Source organism: Choloepus didactylus, chromosome 20 (assembly GCF_015220235.1).
Source record: "Choloepus didactylus isolate mChoDid1 chromosome 20, mChoDid1.pri, whole genome shotgun sequence".
Lineage (NCBI taxonomy): Eukaryota > Metazoa > Chordata > Mammalia > Pilosa > Megalonychidae > Choloepus > Choloepus didactylus.
Window position 1 is genome coordinate 57,706,351 of NC_051326.1, and position 19,975 is coordinate 57,726,325.

The window sequence follows — 19,975 nt, forward strand, 5'->3', positions numbered from 1 at the left end:
TGTCCTCACCTAACAGGTAAAATCTCATAACTATTATCAGATGACGATTGTTCTTAAACTGGAAGTACATAAGGGAAGAGATTTCTCTCAGGTTCCCTTAAAAATCAATCCTTGCATTCACACCACTCACTCTCAGGAAATTATTCCTCAGCCAACCTAACCCCCCAGTTGCTTGGAAGAACACCGGGTTGCCATTTCTGCTTTGTAAGATATTTTTCATGCCTTTGAGGATTATAAAAATGCCCCATAATTTCCATTTCCCTGGGGGAGGGAATCAAAATTTTTCTGACCCTGTCTCACAAATTCTAGTTCTCTTCACAGATTAGTTTACCAATGAATTATAAAACCTCCTTCAGTTCTAAATTCTAAGTCCCATAACAGAAACCACTGATAAAATAGTTAAGTATATTTTATCAACTCAGTGACATAACAAGCTGCTAAGTACACACATATGAGGTGTTAAAATATCCAGATACGTGCTTTATGGATGCACGCTCATATCGTACCCACTGGTGCCCTTCCACCCCGTGCAATGTCTATTCTACCAGGCGCCAAGGATGAGGATCTCGTATAAAAGTGAGCTGGGCCAAAATGATGAGCAGTGCATAGCTGCATTTTTGATTCCAAGAATTATGTTCCCTCACAGATATGGAAGGAAGGTACAGAACAGATTTGAATAGTCCAGAAGAAAAAAAAAGGAATAGCCCTCATTTAAAAAACAGTATCTACCTTAGCATATTCCAGTATCTTAAGATTTATCTAGATTATCCTCCTCTTTTATAATGCAAATACTTTCTGAAAGGGTTTCACCTCATTTAATATAAATTTATTTACTTAGGTAATCAGATCAATAAGTAGCTAAAATTAGGAAATGGGATCTCTGTTTAGAAGACATGAGAATTAATTTTCAAGTGGGGTGGACAGGAGTAGGGATGGTTGGAAGAAGGTTTAGAACAGAACAGGGAGAAGTGAAAAGTCAAACTTGATTATGCTGCAGCTTTGCCTGAGAAAAGAGGTAGCTGATAGGCCACAGAAAATTACTGCCATATATATTAATAGGTATTTGAGTTAAAAATAGCAGGTCACATTTAGAAGACTACTAGTTTCAACTTCCTTTTCTTCTGCAGACCACAACTGGAAAGGAGAGAGGAAGGGGGTGGTGGTGGTGGGATAGGGGACTAATCCATTCAACCCTGGGACTATATATAGTGTAATTATGCTGTGTCTATCCTTGTGTATCAAGTAATTCCTTTCTACCTAGTTTCTGTGCCTGGCACGAGTGGTCAAGAGGAGGATGCCGAGGGCTGGTAGAGATGCTTAAGGAACCAGATTCCTTCGTGGCTCTCATGCCCCTCCATCATGGTGTCCATCCTCCAGAAGAAAAGAGAGGGCCAGGGCAAGGGCAAATGGGGCATACCAGCTGAGTCTGCCCCCTTCAAAGGGCTTTCCTGGAAACTCCAGCCAGCACCTCAGCTTACAGTCAAGTGCAAGTATCCTTCCTCTCCCAAATCCCTTTGGTTCCTACATTTGGATAAGAGTTCAGATAGCAGTTTCAGATAGTTACTACATTATCTGAACATATTTGATTCCTGGGTTTCGACTAGCAAATAGACTATTTGGCTCCTGAGTTATGAGAGCAAAAGTTTGGATACAAACAGAAGCCCCTATTTTAATAGGCACCACTGCCCTATAAGTGGGTGAAAGGCAGAATACATGCTGGGTAGGCACTGAGCACTGTATTCCAGAAATTAATCCCCGATACATGCTGTCTATTACAACTTCTTCACTTGAAGAAGCTATCTAAAGTTGTAAAATCACAACTGTTTTTTAAAAATTCCACTAAAGTTATAATAAGCATGCGAGTAGGTTTGCTAAGAATAATTCACCCTATATGAAATATACATATAAATCAAGCACACCTGTAAAATATAAAGAATTTCAGTACTTGGATATAATATAAAAATACTTTAATACACATAATCCTCCAAGTAGAAGTACAAACCAATCTTCCACTCTGCTAGTTTTCCCAACTGGATGGACAATTAGGTTTTGCTCGGTTTTTAGCCATAAGATATATACCCACATTTATTTTTAATTATTTAATATTAAAGGTTACTTTAATGAATCCCCTCTGGAAATAGTCTCAAAGGTAACAATTCAAAAGTTTCATATGATTTTAGAGGGATATATTAATTTATCAATTGCTCTGCTACTATCAGGAACACTGACAAAAGAAATATAACTGGCATAAAATGAGTACTCAAAAAACAGGTATCATCAATTAACTTTCTATTTGGATTGGTCTAACTCCCAAATAATATAGTATCTTACTTTTATAGTTCTAGTATTCTCTTGAAATAACTTGCTTTAGTCGAGTAAATTTTTAAATTGTAGCACAGAAAAATCTGGTAATTTAGCAAATATCAAAAAGAACCGCTTTTTGTAAAAGTTAAATATATTAACTCTTTATGTACAACTAGGGCATGTAAAACTATTTCAAGTACTGTGATACTCTGATACCTACCCTAGTTTGATACTCATTTTCACTTACCTTTTTTCTCTTCCTCTACCAGAGCTCGCATTTAATTTTTGTATCGAATTTTTTGGCATAGATTTATATGATTTTTACAGAGATTCTATCTAGTATAGAAAATCCTATTTCCTAGTCAATTTATCAAATATCAGAATGTCTGACTTGGTCAGTTTTAGTTAAACAATGCCAATGGAATATTATTTAAAGGAAAACAAAGAGCCCTAGACTTCAATTCATAGCTAAAATGCTATTTTAACACAAATTCTTATTTGAGAACTAATATAAAAAGACTGATTTTGACAAGTTACACTAGTTAATGAATTTCACAGTAGACAGGGTGGCAAATCCTAATATGTTCAACTATTTCACTATGTCTAAATATTTTTTCCATTTATTATTAGCTAAAATTTAACAAATGTTTTGGAACAAGAATAATCTTCATGAAAACATAAATGTATCATGCTATGCCCTTGCTTGAAATCCTTCACGAACTTTTCAGTGCACTTAGATTAAATCCAACTCTCCCCAAAGTCTCTAAAGGCTCTGCATGATCTCCCAATCCCACAATTTGTCACTCTCTCTCACCCACTAGACACCAGCCACACAGTTCTTCCTTTGTTTTTTGAATTCCAATTCTTTCCCTACCTAGACTTTCCAAATGTTGCTCTCTCCACTTGGCCTGCTCTTCCTGGTACTGCTTTGCAAGGAGAGCTTGTCCGCCTTCTCTAAGTCCCAATCTAAAAGTCATTTGCACAAGAGGCCCCAGACAACTCGATCTCAAGTAGCTTCCCACTTCCCAAATGCGCATGCACTCACACATACACAGACACAGCCTTCATTTCAGCTCAGCTTCTTGTTTGTTTCCTTCAAGCTACTTTTCACATTCGTAATCATTTTATTTGTTAAATCACAGTGGTGTTTTAAAATGTGTCTTTCCTTTTTAGAAAGTCCATGAAGCAAGAAACCTAACAGTCTTGTTCACCATTGACTCTCTAGCATGTAGCACAGTGCCCAGCAGAAAATATGTGCTAAACAAGTGTTTTTTAAAAATATCTAAGTGTCTGGTCAAGTTCTATTACTCCTTCTGTACCTGCCTATCTGCCCATTTTTGTAATTATATGTTTATCTTCGTTTCACCACAAACAGCAGGAGCACTGCCGTATTTATCTCTGTACCTGCAGTATCTGGCACATAATACTGGCATATCTACTTTTATTGTGCTTTGCTTTATTGCACTTCACACAACATTGTATGCTACTGAGAAATCTTTTCTAAAGGAAAGGTCAATCAATTGGGCAAACTTCACTGTCGTCTTATTTTAAGAAATTGCCACAGCCACCCCAGCCTTCAGCAACCATCACCCGTATCAGTCATCAAAAGCGAGGTGAGACCCTCCACCAGTGAAAAGACTGCAACTTGCTAAAGGCTCAGATGATGGTTAGCATTTTTTAGCAATAAAATATTTTTAATTAAGGTATGGGCCGTGTTTTTCTAGACCTAATGCTATTGCACACTTAATAGACTACAGAATAGTGTAAACGTAACTTTTATATACACTGGGAAACCAAACAATTTGTGTGACTCGCTTCATTACAATGGTCTAGAACTGGTCCTGCCGTATCTCCGAGGTATGCCCGTACATGCTCAAAGTACTGCCTGATGCACAGAATGTTTTATCATCTTTTTGATTCTCTTATTAGTGGTCATTAGCCATTGTAGATACCCTTCAGTTTCAAATGGATGGTAGGTTTTCTCCCTCTGGTTTGACCTGTAACCAGGGAGGAAGTGAATGTGAGGGCAGAATGACACGAAAACAAAATTATTACAAAGTGACTATAAGTAACTATATTATAAGTGAAAGTAAGAAAGTGTTACAGAGAAAAGTTCAGAAAGGAATAAAAAGATTAAAGAGAGCTCAGAAAGGAAAACGGGAGGGAACCATGAAAATGAGTTCAACGGAGAGCATGTGCAGGACTGGGAGACAGACTGCTGGGAAAGAAGGAAAGCTCACCCTTGTTCTGTCAGAACCTGGCATATGGAAAAAACACTTACGAAGGAAAACAATCCAACTTTCTCAAAGAGATTAAGGGCAGTGTAGTTTTCTTAACAGTATTTTGTTCATAAATACCTATTTCAGGGATAACTGGAGTGACTCACAGTTGTTTCACTTACACCTTTATTGACATTTTAAAACTACTTGTTGACTTTGCATCTACTGGAATCTCTAGTATCTAATCACTTCCCAGGTCCTAGGAAAGTCTATGATAAATTGACATAAAATCAGAATGAACTTCCTGTTTCTCTAGGGTGGAGGCTGGGAGGTGTAGATGGAAGGAAGGGGAAGCAGTTGGGTTCAGAACTTCCACTGAGCGAGGTCAGGGCCTTTCCCTTATATATGACTATATCACTACATCTAAAGTGGAACTACAGATATCTTCTACCAATGGCTGCCTGCTAAGAATGTGTAAAGACACAGAATCTAACTGTTCAAACTAAATACTTCAACTGATGGAACAGTTTCAGCTAATATACAAAAATTCTCATCTAAGGTAAAGAACTAAAAAAGTGCTGTGGAGAAAAGTGAAACAGGGTAAGAGGAATAGGGAGTACCAGGATATAAGTGAGAACTGGCCTCAGCCCAAAAGTGACATCTAAATAGAGAACTAAAGTCAGGGAGCAAAAATGTGGATGCCTGGGGGAAGATATTCCCGACAAAGAGAACAGCAAGTTCAACAGTCCTTAGATAGAAGTGTCACTAACATGTTTGAAGAGCAGTGAAGAGGCTAGTGTGACTGAAGTGAACAGGCAAAGAGGACAGGGGCAGAAGGTGAAGACACAGGTAGCAGGCGGTCTGATCTAACAGGCTTTTGTAGGATGCTGAGGATACTGGCTTTAATGTGAGTGATATGGGAAACTACTACTGGCGGGTTTTAGGCAGAGAAGTAACGTGCTTTTAAACGGACATGTTCTGTGCAAAAAAAAAAAACCCGTGGGGTGCGAGGAATGAGGAGAAGGAAGCTAACAGTGGGCAGGAGAGGATGGCAGATCCACCAGGGCCACAGCAGCACAGGTGGTCAGAAGTGAGCCTAGGGATGTTGTGAAGGGAAAGACAGCTGCATGAGACAGTGATTTGATGGTGGGTTAGATGCAGGGTTCGGGACCTAATGCCACCAAAGTTTTTGACCAGAGCAAACAAGTAGGATGCAGCTGATTGAGGAGAAATGTAGGGGGCAGGCAAAGAAATCAGGAATTCAGTTTTACGCAAGCTCACTTTCTGGTGCCTACTGGACATCCAGAATAGGTTGTTGGATATAGGAGTCAGAAAACTCAATTTAAATCCTGACTCAAGCACTTATCAATTGTTTAAGAATAGGGAGTTAATTAACCTTTAACTGTAGTTTACTTACCTATGAAATGAAGATAATGCTACTATGTGCATGAAATAAAATGGCAATATGACTAATACCTTAACAAGTACCTGCAACTTAGCAGAAGTTTGATAAAAACGAGTTCCTTTCTCCTCATATTCATATCTTCATTTAATAAACACTGAAATTGCTACTAAACGTAAGGCACTAAAGGGATACAATAATTAATTGGAAATCACTGTTTCTGAATAAACTTTCTCTGCAGAAGAGGACATTAGCAGTCATGTGAATAACTATATAAAAAAAGTGAAGTATCAAATGAGCTATTGAAGTAAATGTGTAGAGAGATGGGAGATAACGTCACCCTGAGAGAACTGAGGAGAAAACATCTCAAATAAGAGTTATCTAACCTGGGCCTTATGATTGGGGAGCTTTGGGCATGTAGATATGGTTGGGAAGGGCATCCAAGCAGAGGGAATAGCATGAACAGAAGTACAAAGAGAAAAGAGCAGTTACATATGGCTGCAGTGTGAGACTGCAGAGGAAGAAAGAATGGGTGAGACAAGGCTGACAAGCTAGTCAGAAGACACCCTGTAGAGGGCTTTGGAAGACAGGAAAAAGGAAAGATTTTCTTTTAGAACCTTAAGAAAACACTGCATATTTTTGATAAATATTATTATGCCAAACTGCTTTGTAAAAATGTATGTAATCAGGGGAAAAGGCCTGGGTAAGGAAAGGAGCAGACAAATCAATGTAATAGATTCATGTCTGTTTAATCGTGGTAACTTGAACTACACTAGCAGTAGCCAGAAACAACGGTTCTTCTAACCAAATGTAGGTCAAGGTGCTGGAGACATTCCCGCAAAAAGAAACAGGATAAACGGAACACTAGTGTTTAGAGGGCAGATGAATAATTTACATCAACCCTATTTACAACAGTTCCTGGGCAAAATGTGAGAAAAGGATTACAAAGAGCACTAAGGAGCAATCTATGACTCATTTCATGGAGCACAAAAAGATGTCTAAAATTAGACTACTGGCTTGAAAAAGACTTTCCAAAAAGGCATGATGAAAATGACATTCACACCTGTAGCTCTGTAGACTGAATAGTGTATCACTTTTTATGCTTGTAAGGACTGCTACTTACAAAAGTAACCAGCTCAGCCTCTAACCACATAGGAAAATGCACAGCACATGCTCAAAAACCTCAGTTGAATGAATACATGCACGAGACCAGGAATAAAACATTTACTGAATCATAAAAGTAATAAAATGTCTCATACTATCTGGTAAATTCTTGTATTTATTCATGATTTGAATGGAAAATTATTTCACATCTGTCTTTTTTGGTAGATACATTAAGCTATCCCCTAGGCACCACAAAAATCAACTTATTTTAATCAGGATTCATTACCTCCCCACCAAAAAAATCTGTCAATGCTTCCATCTAAAATTTATCTATCTTTACATATGGGGCAAGAATTTACCTTTCGTATTTCTTTCTGAATGTCCCAATTGTCCCAATACCATTCACTGAATACCTGAGTCAGGCTTTACCCCAGTGATCAATAATCCCACCATTATTATTCTGTATATTTATTTCCCAGAGATCCCTGGTCTGTTTCTAGGTCTTCTGTTCTGGTTCCCTTGGTTTGTCTACTCCTATGTCAATCCCATAATACTTTAATGACTACTGCTTACAGAAAGTATGTTTTTATATTGAATTCACTATTCTCAAACATTTATTGTTCTAGAGAAACTTTTCAATCAGATTGTCTAATTCCCCTCAAAACCCCAACCTGAACTGCATCATACGTACATATTAATTTGAGGGGAATGAATATCTTTACAATACAAGATTCTACTATCCAAATAAACAGAATGTTTCTCTAGTTAGTCTTCTTTTATGTCCCATAGTAAAGTTTTATAGTTTTCTACATAGTGGTCCTGTACATTTCTTTTTACATGTTTTCCAAGATGTTACATACTTTTTACTTCCTTTGAAACTGGGACCCATTTTCTACTATGTGTTCTAACTGGTTATTGCTAATACAAAGGAATGCTATTTAATTTTTTATATTTCTGTTGTATCCAGTTCTAATGTGTCATGAGAAGGAACAACTTCAGTACTTATCCATCTTTCTGAAAATAAAAACTTCTACTGAGAGGTGAGCTCCTTTTATCTAATCAATATTTTAAATGTATCCTGAACCTAACTGAACAATTTATATAAATGTGTAATATCAGTTTTCCACACCTTGTGCAAGTAAAGTGGTCTCATATCAAAAAAGATTTCATGGTGATTCCTTAGCAAGAGATTTGTGCTTTCTGGTTCAAAGCAATGGGCCAGCTCAACAAAAAGGGATGAACCACTTTAACAATTTTGAATAGCCATGGTATCGACCCTACTTGCTGCAGTTAGGATCTTTTCAGCCCATGTCATAACACACTCAAGGGTTCCAAATACCTGAATATTCATCAAGGAAGAGCCTGCTCTCTGTCTGTCTGTCTGTCTCTCTCTCCCTCTCTCTCTCTCTCGTGCCCTTAAAAAAAAAAGCCCTTCAGCTTAACTGCTATGAGAGTCTCCTTCAGTTAATTCCACACTGTATCCAAGCTTTATTAGTTCACTAATAACAGTCAAATGTTTTCTTCTAATGGGTAAAAATTGTACTTTTAACCTGGGAGTTTGGTAACCATGTTGTGCACCTCTTCTTAAAAGTGCTATGTTGAATGACATCATCAACACAGTGACTAAGACATCCCTTGGAAAAGTCTCCACTCACAAACAACTAATAAAAAGACAAATCCCACTTGCTCAGAACTCTGCATGACAATAGAGACTGGAGAACTTCACCAACGCCAATTTGGAAAAAAAAAAAAAAAAAAGGAAAAAACACCAAAAAAGGTAGAAGATCCACAACCTGGACATGCCAGTTTGGACCCCTGCCCCTGACTCAGTCCTGCACAGCTTAGAGTGGCACAAAGACAGCATGGCCTGGCACGTCCTGTGCGGATGCAGACCACAGAGCCACGTACGGCAGGGAGTTAAGAGCCCTGTGCACTCCATGCCCAGGGACGTAAGTCCACAGAGACTCAGTGTCTGACCAGCACATACAAACAAAAAGGCTCCCAGAAAATAAAAGAGACTACAGCAGAACTGTGGGCAAGGGGTTCACACATGAAGAGCACACTCTGACTGCTGGACCACCTAAATGAAAAAATGGACCTTTTTTTAGATGGACCCAATCTGGCTCCCCAAGGCAGGATACCCTAACAAGGAAGAAACCGAAGGCAGAAAAGCCTCACGGAAAAAAAGGGGAGGGTGGAAACTGAACTGCTGGAATGCATGATGGGCTCCAGAATTAGAAACTGAAGGAGGGAGAGAAGTTAAACAAATCATAGGAGCTGGGGAGAAAATTCTGCACAAAAACAAACAGAAAAAAATCAGGATTCTTAGAGAAGGAATGGTAGAAAGGAAGTTTCCTCCTAGAGGCTGAAAAACTACACACAAAAGGGCAATCTTAAAATGTGTACTGCACATACAGGGAGAGAATCAGGTGCAGAAGACCTGAGAAAATCTGACAGTTAAAACATGGGCTACTCTAAAGGTTCAGTGTAAGTTGGACCAAACGTCAAAGAGCCTTAACACCATAGTCAACCTACAATAAAACCCAAGACAAAAGGGAGATACTGACCTTCAGAGTTAACATATCAAAATAATCAGATGCCTAGACATCAGCAAAACTTACAAGCCCTACTAAGAAACAGGAAGATATGGCTCAGAGGGAACAAATTAAAACTTATGAGGAGACACAGACTTTGGAACAACTAATCACAAGAAGTTCAAATAAATCTCTTAATTCAAGGAGATGAAGGAAAATATGATAGGAATAAACTAATTGTGGATACAGAGCAAAAGGATACTAAGAAGATAATGTATGAGAATAAAGAAGAATTAGAAAGTTTAAAAAGAAACATAACAAAAATTATGGGGAAGAAAGGCACAAAAGGAGAGATTGAAAATATAATAGCGGCATACAAAAGCAGATTAAAATAGGCAGAAGAAAGAATCAGTGAACCAGAAGACAGGGTAATTGAAATCATACAGTCAGAAGAACACAGAGAAAAGAACAGAAAAAAATGAGCAGTGTCTTGGATTTGAGTCACAACACAAAATGCATAAACCTATGCTTCACAGGTGTTCCTGAAGGACATGAGAAGGGAAAAAGAGAAGAAAAAATATTTGAGGAAATAATGGGCAAAAGTATCCAACTCACATAAAAAACCATAAATACACGTGCCCAAAAAGCACAACTTACTCCAAATAGAAAAAATGCTAATAGACCTACTGCAAGACACATACTAATCAAGATGTCATATGCCAAAGACAAAGAAAGAATTCTGAAAGCGGCAAGAGAAAAGTGATTCATCACATACAAGGCATCCTCTGTAAGACTAGGTGCCAACTTCTAATCAGAAACCATGGAGAAGAGAAGGCGGTGGTAGGATATACTTAAGGTACTGAAAGAAAAAACTGCCAGCTCCATATTCTTTATCCAGCAAAAATGTCCTTTAAAATAAGAGAGGGTTTAAAAACATTCACAGATAAATGGAAACTGAAAGAGTTAATATCAACAAAAGACCTACCCTACTAAAAGTACTGAAGGGAGTTCTGTAGGTTGAAAAGAAGACAGGAGAGAGTGGCTTGGAGTAATGTGAAAAAGTGAAGACCTTCAGTAAGGGTAATGGAAAGGGTAAATGCAAAATCCAGTAGTACCATATCCTCAATATACAACTCCACTCTTTAATTCATTTAAGAATCAGAATCCAATTGAACAAGAAAAAGGCATATTTACTGATAAAGGACATGCAAAATATAAAGAGGTAAAGTGGGACAAAAACAACATAAGAGGGATACAGAAGCAGAGAAGGTGTGTGCTATTGAAGGCAAGTTGGTATTTTTTCAAATTAGTAGATTATAACATAGGTTGTATCTATGGGAATCACAAAGAGGGTATTTAAAATATATACAGAAAGAGAAATGAGAAAGGGATCTGTCAGATACACCACAGAAGAACAACTATACAGAAAAGGACATTGCAGTAAACTACAAAACATTCCTAAAAGAAATCAAAGACAACCTAAATAAATGGAAAGATATTCTGTGTTCATGAATTGGAAGACTGAATATCACTAAGATATCAATTATACCTAAAATGATTTACAGATTCAACACAATCCCAATCAAAATTCTAACAACCTACTTCACAGAAATGGAAAAGTAAGCATCAAATTGGTTTGGAAGAGTAAGGGGGTTGAATAGCCAAAAACATCTTGAAAAAAAGAAAGAAGTTGGAGGAATCATACTACCTGACATTAAAACTTATTACAAAGCAACAGTGGTCAAAACAGCATGGTACGGCCACAAGGATAAATATATAGACCAATGGAACTGAACTGAAAGTTCAGAAATAGATCCTCACATCTACAGCCAACTGAATTTTGACAAGGCTGCCAAGACCACTCAATTGGGAAAGATTAGTCTCTTCAACAAATGGTGCTGGGAGAACTGGATGTCCATATGCAAAAGAATGAAGGAAGACCCCTATCTCACACCAAATACAAAAATTAACTCCAAATGGATCAAAGACCTAAATGTAAAAGCCAGGACTATAAAACTCCTAGAAGAAAATGTACGGAAACACTTTGAGGATCTTGTGTTAGGCAATGGTTTCTTGGACTTTACACCCAAAGCACAGGCAACAAAAGAAAAAAAATAAAAGGGAACCTCATCAAAATAAAAAACCTTTGGGCCTTAAAGGACTTTATCATGAAAATGAAAAGACAACCTAGTTAATGGGAGAAAATATTTGGAAACTACATATCCAATAAAGGTTTAATATCCAGAAAAAATAAAGAAATCCTACAACTCAACAATAAAAAGACAAACAACCCAATTTAAAAATAGGCAAAAGACTTGAATAGACATTTCTCCAAAGAGGATATACAAATGGCCCAAAAGCACATGAGAAGATGCTCAACATCATTAGCCACAAAGGAAAGGCAAATCAAAATCACAATAAGATACCATTTCACACCCACTCGAATAACTACTATAAAAAACCCTGGGACATTACAAATGTTGGAGAGGATGCAGAGAAACAGGAACACTCATTTATTGCTGGTGGGAATGTAAAATGGTACAGCCACTGTGGAAGACAGATTGGCAGTTCTTCAGGATGTTAAATATAGAATTACCATATGACCCAGAAATCCTGCTACTAGATATATACGCAGTAGAATTGAAAGCAGGGACTTGAACAGAGATTTTCACACCAATGTTCATAGCAGCATTATGCACAATTGCCAAAAAGAAGGAAGCAACCCAAGTGTCCATCAATTGAGGAATGGATAAATAAAATATGGTATATACAAACAATGCAGTATTATTCAGCTCGGTAAAGGAATGAAGTTCTGATGCATGCAACAACATGGATGAACCTTGAAGACATCATGTTGAGTGAAATAAGCCAGACACAAAAAGAGAAGTATTGTATGACCTCATTGATATGAAAGAAATAGAATAAGCAAATTCACAGAATCAGAATCTGAAGTAGAGGTTACCAGGAACCAGGACGGGCTTAGGAAATGGGGAGTTAATGCTTGACTTGCACAGAGTTTCTATTTGGATTGACTGTAAAGTTCTGGTAATGGATGGTGGTGATGTCAGCACAACACTATGTAGGTAATTAACAGCACTAAATTACATATCTGTATGTAGTTAAAAGGGGGATATTTTAAAGTTGTAAATATGTTACTAGAATAAAAATTTTTAAAAAACCATAGGATTGTACAACACAAATGGTGAACCCTATTGTAAATTACAGGGAAAAAAAGGGCTATGTTGTGTTTCTTCTGTACAGTTAAACATTTTAAATTAAAATTTAAATATTTACTTACAAGTTTAGACTCTCCTTTGTGGTAATGAGCTTCATAAGGGTAAGTCCCATGCTCGAGGGCTCAGCACATCAAACCGCCAGTCCCAATGTTTGTGACAACATCAACACCAGTCCAGGTGAGGATGTCCAACACATCCGCACCTTCCCCCAGATCCTCGGGGCTGGGGAGGGGGAGGCTGTAAATATATTTTTTATTATCTGCCCAAATCACTCTAGGATGTGTCACTATTTCACTCCAGCCTATACTAACCTACTGTATCTCACTTCCTATTCAAAGTTCCATGCAATTGTGGTGTTTGAACAAATTGACTGTAGAGCAGTACCGTTTAGAAAATTTAGATCCTGTACCAAATAGATATCTCTTCCCTTGGTCTCATATGAAAGCTGAAGTTTTAAAACACAATCAGTTTCAACCTTTACCCTTTGGCCTGGCTTGCCCTGGTCTTAACCAGACCTGCTTCATTCATATCACTAATTGAAGTCTGGGCTCTTTTTCAGCTTTTTTTTTTTTTTTTTTTTTGACAGTGGCTGTATGCACTAATACTGACATTCATATCTGCCAAGCTCTGGCTCTGAGTTTCAGGTGTCTCAGAGATATGCATTGTTCCAGAGACCAATCAGGTTATACGCTAGGGGATCAGCATCTCAAAGTTTAGAGATAGGCCTTACAATTCAGGGATAGAGTTAACTGCTGTAAGAGCTTACAATCTAGGGACTATTACAATTATTGTGTCCACGTTAGGCTATGTTCTAAGATTCAATTCTGAGTTTACACATTGTAGTTAGTCCATATTGGTGAGGCATCATCCCTCTCACCATGTTTTCTCCAACACTTTTACTCCTATATGTATATTTTCCTACAATTTCATAGAGTTACGTTCACATACCATACATTTACCCACAGTGTACAATCAGTTGTTCATGGTATCATCATAAAGTTGGTGCCTAAGAGTCTCCCCCTGAGTACCTCTTTGTTGCTCAGATGTGGCCCTCTCTCTCTCTAACTGAGCCATCTCGACAGGTGAACTCGTTGCCCTCCCCACTACGTGGGACCCGACTCCCAGGGGTGTAAATCTCCCTGGCAACGCAGAGTATGACTCTCAGGGATGAATGTGGACCCAGCATCGTGGGACTGAGAGTATCTTCTTGACCAAAAGGGGGATGCAAAATGAGACAAAATAGTTTCAGTGGCTGAGAGATTCCAAATGGAGTCGAGAGGTCACTCTGGTGGATGTTCTTATGCACTATACAGATAACACCTCTTAGGCTTTAATGTATTGGAATAGCTAGAAGTAAATACCTGAGACTACCAAACTCCATCCCAGCAGTCTGGACTCCTGAAGACAATTATATAATAGTGTAGATTACAGGGGATGACAGTGTGATTGTGAAGACCTTGTGGATCACATCCCCTTTATCTAGTGTATGGATGAGTGGAGGAATGGGGATAAAAACTAAAGGACAAGTGGGGTGGGATGGGGGGATGATTTGGGTGTTCTTTTTTCACTTTTATTTTTTATTCTTGTTCTGGTTCTTTCTGATGTAAGGAAAATGTTCAGAGATAGATTGTGGTGATGAACGCATAACTATGTTATACTGTGGACAGTGGATTGTATATCATGGATGATTGTATGGTGTGTGAATGTATTTCGATAAAACTGAATTTAATTTAAAAAAAAATTTTTAAAGGCTCAAGGAATGCCTCGACCCCACCCCCTTGAGCATTCTGTGAATTCTTCCTCTTGTCAGGGTTAGACCCTCTTCTCTGTGCCATGTTGTGGTGGTTTCAAACTGTATGTATCCCAGAATTGTGTTCTTAAAGCTAATCCATTCCTGTGGGTATAAATCTATTGCAAGTAAGACATTTTGATGAGGTTATTACTTTAGTTAAGTAACTGAAGAGGTTACTTCTTAATCCTCTTAATGGAGTCCGTTATAGATGGGGTGAATACATAGAAAGAGAGAGAGAAAGCCACAGAAGCAAGAAACTGAAAGCAAAGAAACCCAGAAGAGAAGGGAGAGACCAGCAGATGCCGCCATGTGCCTTGCCGTGTGGCAGAGGAATGAAGGATTGCTGGCAGCCGGTCATTTGGAAGAAAGAATTGCCTGACGATGCCCTGATTTGGACTTTTTCTCAGCCTAAAAACTGTAAGCTTGTAAGCTAATAAATTTTCTTTGTTAAAAAAAAAAAAAAAAATTAAATATTTAAACAAAATTTAAAATTTCAACAAAATTCCTGAAACCATGCCATATAAAATTGTTTCTCAACATACATTTTGCTCTTAATGTAAACTGTCCTCTAATTCGGGGCCATGTAACTGGCCTTGATGAATATACAACACAAGCAGAAGTGGTAACTAGGCATGCTCCCATGAACTTAATGAAGAGGATTACAAAGCCCGTGAGGAGAGTGGAGCTACCAGGAAGGATCCTGATTGCCCCAGATGACTGTGTGGAGCAGAGGCTCCCTCCTACATGGACTGAAATCTGAGTGAGAAATAAACTTACTATACTATGCTAAACCACTGAAATTATGTTATTTTAACAACACTTAGCCTATCTGTGACTAATATAGGGAGAGATGTGAGACAAAGGGCTTGCGAGTGACAAGAACTTGGAATAACAGATGAGGGAAATAAAAAAGGAAATGACTAAGACAAAATGGAGGGAGAAGTCATGAGGGTCCAGCAAAGGCTGGGCCACAAAAATCCATATGGGCTCCAAACCACACAACTGTATAATAAATTCTACTTGGTTATGTTAAACTACTTTTTAAATCCGATGATTGAAAAAATAAAAAGTGAAAATATTTTAAATGAAATATCATGTGGACTCTCCAAATATAAATATAAACCAGAGAAATGGAGCAGGTGTGGAGGGCCTGGAGCCGCTGCTGCTGGCTCCTTGGGCACCAGCAGCAGGACCCTGGGACGTCAGTGTGAAGATTCGTGATTTTACAATATTAACTTTTCGTTGCTAATGTTAACATTCTGTTAGCAACATTCATAAACTAAATTAGTCAAGAGTATTCTTTCTATTTCTATTTTATACTAAATGCTTAATTTATTTCTCATTTACTATAATGCAATTATTCAAAGCTATGAATTGCTCTCTCAGCACAGCCTTGCCCGCATTACTCAGGTTTTTCTATGTTGTGTTGTTTGCTGTTTTTTCCCAATTTTTCACACATTTTTAACTTTCTTCTTTACTAAAGTATTATCAATCCAATAAGTACTTATTTAATGTCACTGTGTGCTAAGCACTAAGTCTATAACGATGAAAAAGACCAATGTGGTTGCTGTCCTCAGGACGATTAAATTTTCTAAGTGATTTTTATTCTTTTAAACAACTAATTCCTATTTTCATTATACTATGATTACAATATGTAACCTGAGTTACTTATTCAAATTTAATAAGATTTTCACAGTGGCCCAATATATCCACTGATTCTGCTCATTTGCACATCTTCATTAAGAAAACCTTTATTCATAAGCCCAATTACCAGCATCTATTTTTTCTGCCTTCTCACTATACTTCTCAACTCTATCCCATAAATTACTAATTTGACTAACTCATTTTTTGATTCAATCTAATTTCATTCAAACCTATTTTTAAATGTTTAATAAATATAAAATCCACTCTAATCTCATCAGACAGAAAACAGTATTTCATCTTCTAAAACTCCCTTGTTTCACAGGAGTGATTTTTCTCTGAGCTCGTATACCTTTGGAGTATTCATCTTGTTGAAAAATTTTTTTCCCCAGAAATGTAATGATTTATTTTGTTTTAGTTTTTTTCCCTCTCCAATTTACTTATCATTAAATTGGATTTACCAGACATAATATATGATATCCAGATGACCCAACACTAACTTAAAAGCAGGTCTTCTATATCTTGCTCAATAGAGAAAGCCACCCAGGCCTGACACAAAGAATACAGAAGTTTACCTTCAACTTCCTCACCTGGTACCAGAGTGCTAAATGTCCCTTTATAAAGACGGTAAACAAGTTAGTTCCTAGGGGCTTGCATTGACTGCATTTATCTCATAACAGGAATTTAATCCGTTCTGTTACAGAGCAAAGAAACCCATCTAGTACAAGAGACAGAACAAACCCCCTTTGAAGGATAAAAGCCAGAAGTTATTTATACTACTAATTTAAATATTGATATGAGAATGCAGACCATTCCACAGAAGTGAAATGCATACAAGTAAAATACATGCTCAAGTGTTCAGGAAATTCATACTGACAAAGCTAGCCCAAAGACCTTGGGGTGCTGAGAAGCAAGAACAAGCGATCAGATCTTATATAGAAACTGTAGAATGACTGTACTTAAGGGGTTCTAGAGAAACAAGAAAGGGTGGCAAGGATGTACACTCAAGGCTGGGCCTGATATACAATCATCACACATGACTATAGAAATTCCTAACAGAATTAGAAAATGCTTTTAATATCAGAAATGTACTAAAACTAATTTAATTGCTATGAATTTAGTAATTTTATATATGTAAACTTAATAAAAAACTTACTTTTTTATACAAACTTAAAAAAAACTTAAAAAAAATTTTGGGGGGACTTGTATAGCACTACAAAAAGAGCGCTTTACAAGAAGAAAAATTCTAAATTCAAAAAGGACTTTTCACTAAGATGTTTAGTAATAATTTCTCATTTGAACTACTAAATGCAACTATGTTTTGTCTTTTAACCACCAAGTTAGAATAGATAAAGCAGGTGACTGAATCAACGCTTTAATCTTACCCTGAAAAATCAGCAGAGTATTGTCCATAATCAAAGATATAGACTCTAGTAATTTGGCACACTGTGAGGTATCCCAAAGCAAACACAAAACAATATCTGGAAAACAAAAATAAGCTACATTAGTGAAAATTAAATACAAAATTCATTTTATTAAAGAATACATTTTAAAGTAATTTATTAACTAGATAATATGGTCCAAAAATTAAATATTACTAGATTTACTCCACAAATAGTTTCTTCTTCAATAAATTATAAAAACTGTTTTGTAACATCTGTTTCAGTTTACTTAAATTTTGGTAAGTGCATTTAATTACTGCTTTTTTCACTTTTTCCTTCTGAAAGACCTCCAAACACCATATAATATATTTGAAAGTCAAGCTCACAATACATTAAACAATTCTTAATAGGATTTCTAAAACTTGTCATCAAGAGTCTAAAACCGCACATCCTTAGGGTGAATCAGGTGGCACTTAATCACATCTTATAGGCATGAACATTTAGTGATTTCCACAGACTTAAAATGCTTGGGATAGAGAATTACAATAATTAAAAACATAAAGTAAGGGCACAAGAATTTACATATCAATAGATGAAAACAGTAACCTAGAAAGAGATTCTAGAATATATAACACTGCAGAGGATGAAGGCTGCAATGCAAATTAGTGGGGAAAGGATGGATTATCACCTAATTAGTTAACAATTCTGGATGGATTAAAGAATTAAATATAAAATATAAAAGCATAACAAATAGGAAAGTGGATAAGCATTTAAATGATCTCAAATTGGGGAAGGACTTTCCGAACATACATAAAATAGAAGAAATCAAAGGAAAAACAATACACTTGGCTAAATTTAAAACCTTAAACTTCTGCATGTAGGCAATCTAAGTGGTTATATTGAAGAATTCTTGCAAACTTTCAAGAAACAGGTAATTCTGATCTATTTTAATTATTCTCGATCAATGAAAGAGGAAAGCTTCATAACTGAAATTCTTTACAAAGTTAATATATTCCTGAGGTTGATGTCTGACAAAGATAGCACACATGCACACTCGCACACAAACTTAATAAATCAAACATACTATTATCCAAATATCATGTGGCAGACTGTATTTTCCAAAGATGGCTACAACAGTATTTCCTACCTCCCCCTCAAGAGGAGGAGCCTACTTCTCCACCCCTTTGAATCTGGACTGACCCTCTAATTGCCCTGACCAACAGATTACGGCAGAAGCAATGCTGTGTTAGTTCCAAAGTAGCCCATAATTTGCCTGGCAGTTTCTACTTCCTCCCTTTTGTAAGCTGATTGTCACGAAAGAAGTATAGCTATCCTGAGACCACCACATACAGATGCTCTGGGGCAGGAGATACCACGTAGAGACAGAAAGAGAGAAGGAAGGAAGGAGAGAGGGAGACAGACAGACATGCCAAGGAGCACCAAGGTGTTAGACATGTGAGTGAAGAATCTGATGTTGTATGAAACAGAGGTATCTATGCAATTCAACCCTTCCTGAAGCAACATGTCTCATTTGAGGGAGCCCCAATGAGATTAAGTGCCAATTTCTCGTGAGAAACCAGGGAGGCAAAAAGGCAGTGGAATGACATATTTAAAGTGCTGAAAGCAAAACACTGCCAACTGAGAATTTCATATGTGGCAAAACTTTCAAAAATGAGGGAGAGATCAGGACATTTCCAGATAAACAGAAGCAGAAGAAGTTCATCACCACTGACCAGCCCTATAAGAGATGCTAAGGCGAGTTCTGCAGGTTGAATGGTAAGGACAAAAGATCAAAGCCACGTGAAGAAATAAAAATCACGGGTAAGGGTAAGGGTAATGATGTGGAAATCATTACCAGTACTACTGTATTTTTTATCTGTAACTCTACTTTTTATTTCCTACCAGATCTAAAAGGCAAATACATAAAATGTATAGATAAATCTATGGTCTTAGACATAACAATGTATAAAGATATAATTTCTAAGAAGCAGAACAAAAAGCAAATGAGAGTGTTACAGAATTAGGGTGTTAAATTTGAGAACCATGATAACTACAAAGAAAATACTGGAGAACACTGACACAAAAATTAGAGTACAGGTTGCCACAGGAGAGGGTTAAAGGGAATAGGAGTTAATGCAAAATGGGTATAGGGTTTCTCTTTGGGGAGATGGGAAAGTTTCAGTATGGAAGGTGATGAGGGTACTGGCAACAAAGCGAAGGTGATTAATCTTACTGAATGGTATGTTTGGGAGAGGTTGGGATGGGAAAGCCTCATCCATACTAGACCTGACTTAGATAATAAGATGAAAACCTCCAGCGTAATGCCATAATGAGATAAGATTTGGGGGATCTTGGGAGGAA

The 19,975-nt window shown here is 37.2% G+C and overlaps 1 protein-coding gene across 17 annotated transcripts in view; it reads right to left on the reverse strand.

Annotated features, from left to right (window-relative positions):
• The window catches only part of MBOAT2 (membrane bound O-acyltransferase domain containing 2), a 225,196-nt gene that overhangs the window by 58,387 nt on the left and 146,834 nt on the right, over positions 1-19,975 (reverse strand). For 16 of the 17 annotated variants that reach the window (XR_005213268.1, XM_037812529.1, XM_037812530.1 and 13 more), the window contains one exon: positions 17,618-17,713. Coding sequence is in view for 15 of the 17 variants with exons in the window: in XM_037812529.1 (XP_037668457.1) it covers positions 17,618-17,713 (96 nt within the window). In the remaining 2 variants the exon portion in view is untranslated. Of the gene's footprint in view, positions 1-12,861; positions 12,913-17,617; positions 17,714-19,975 lie in introns of those variants that run through there. The other variant, XM_037812540.1, reaches the window with a different exon arrangement.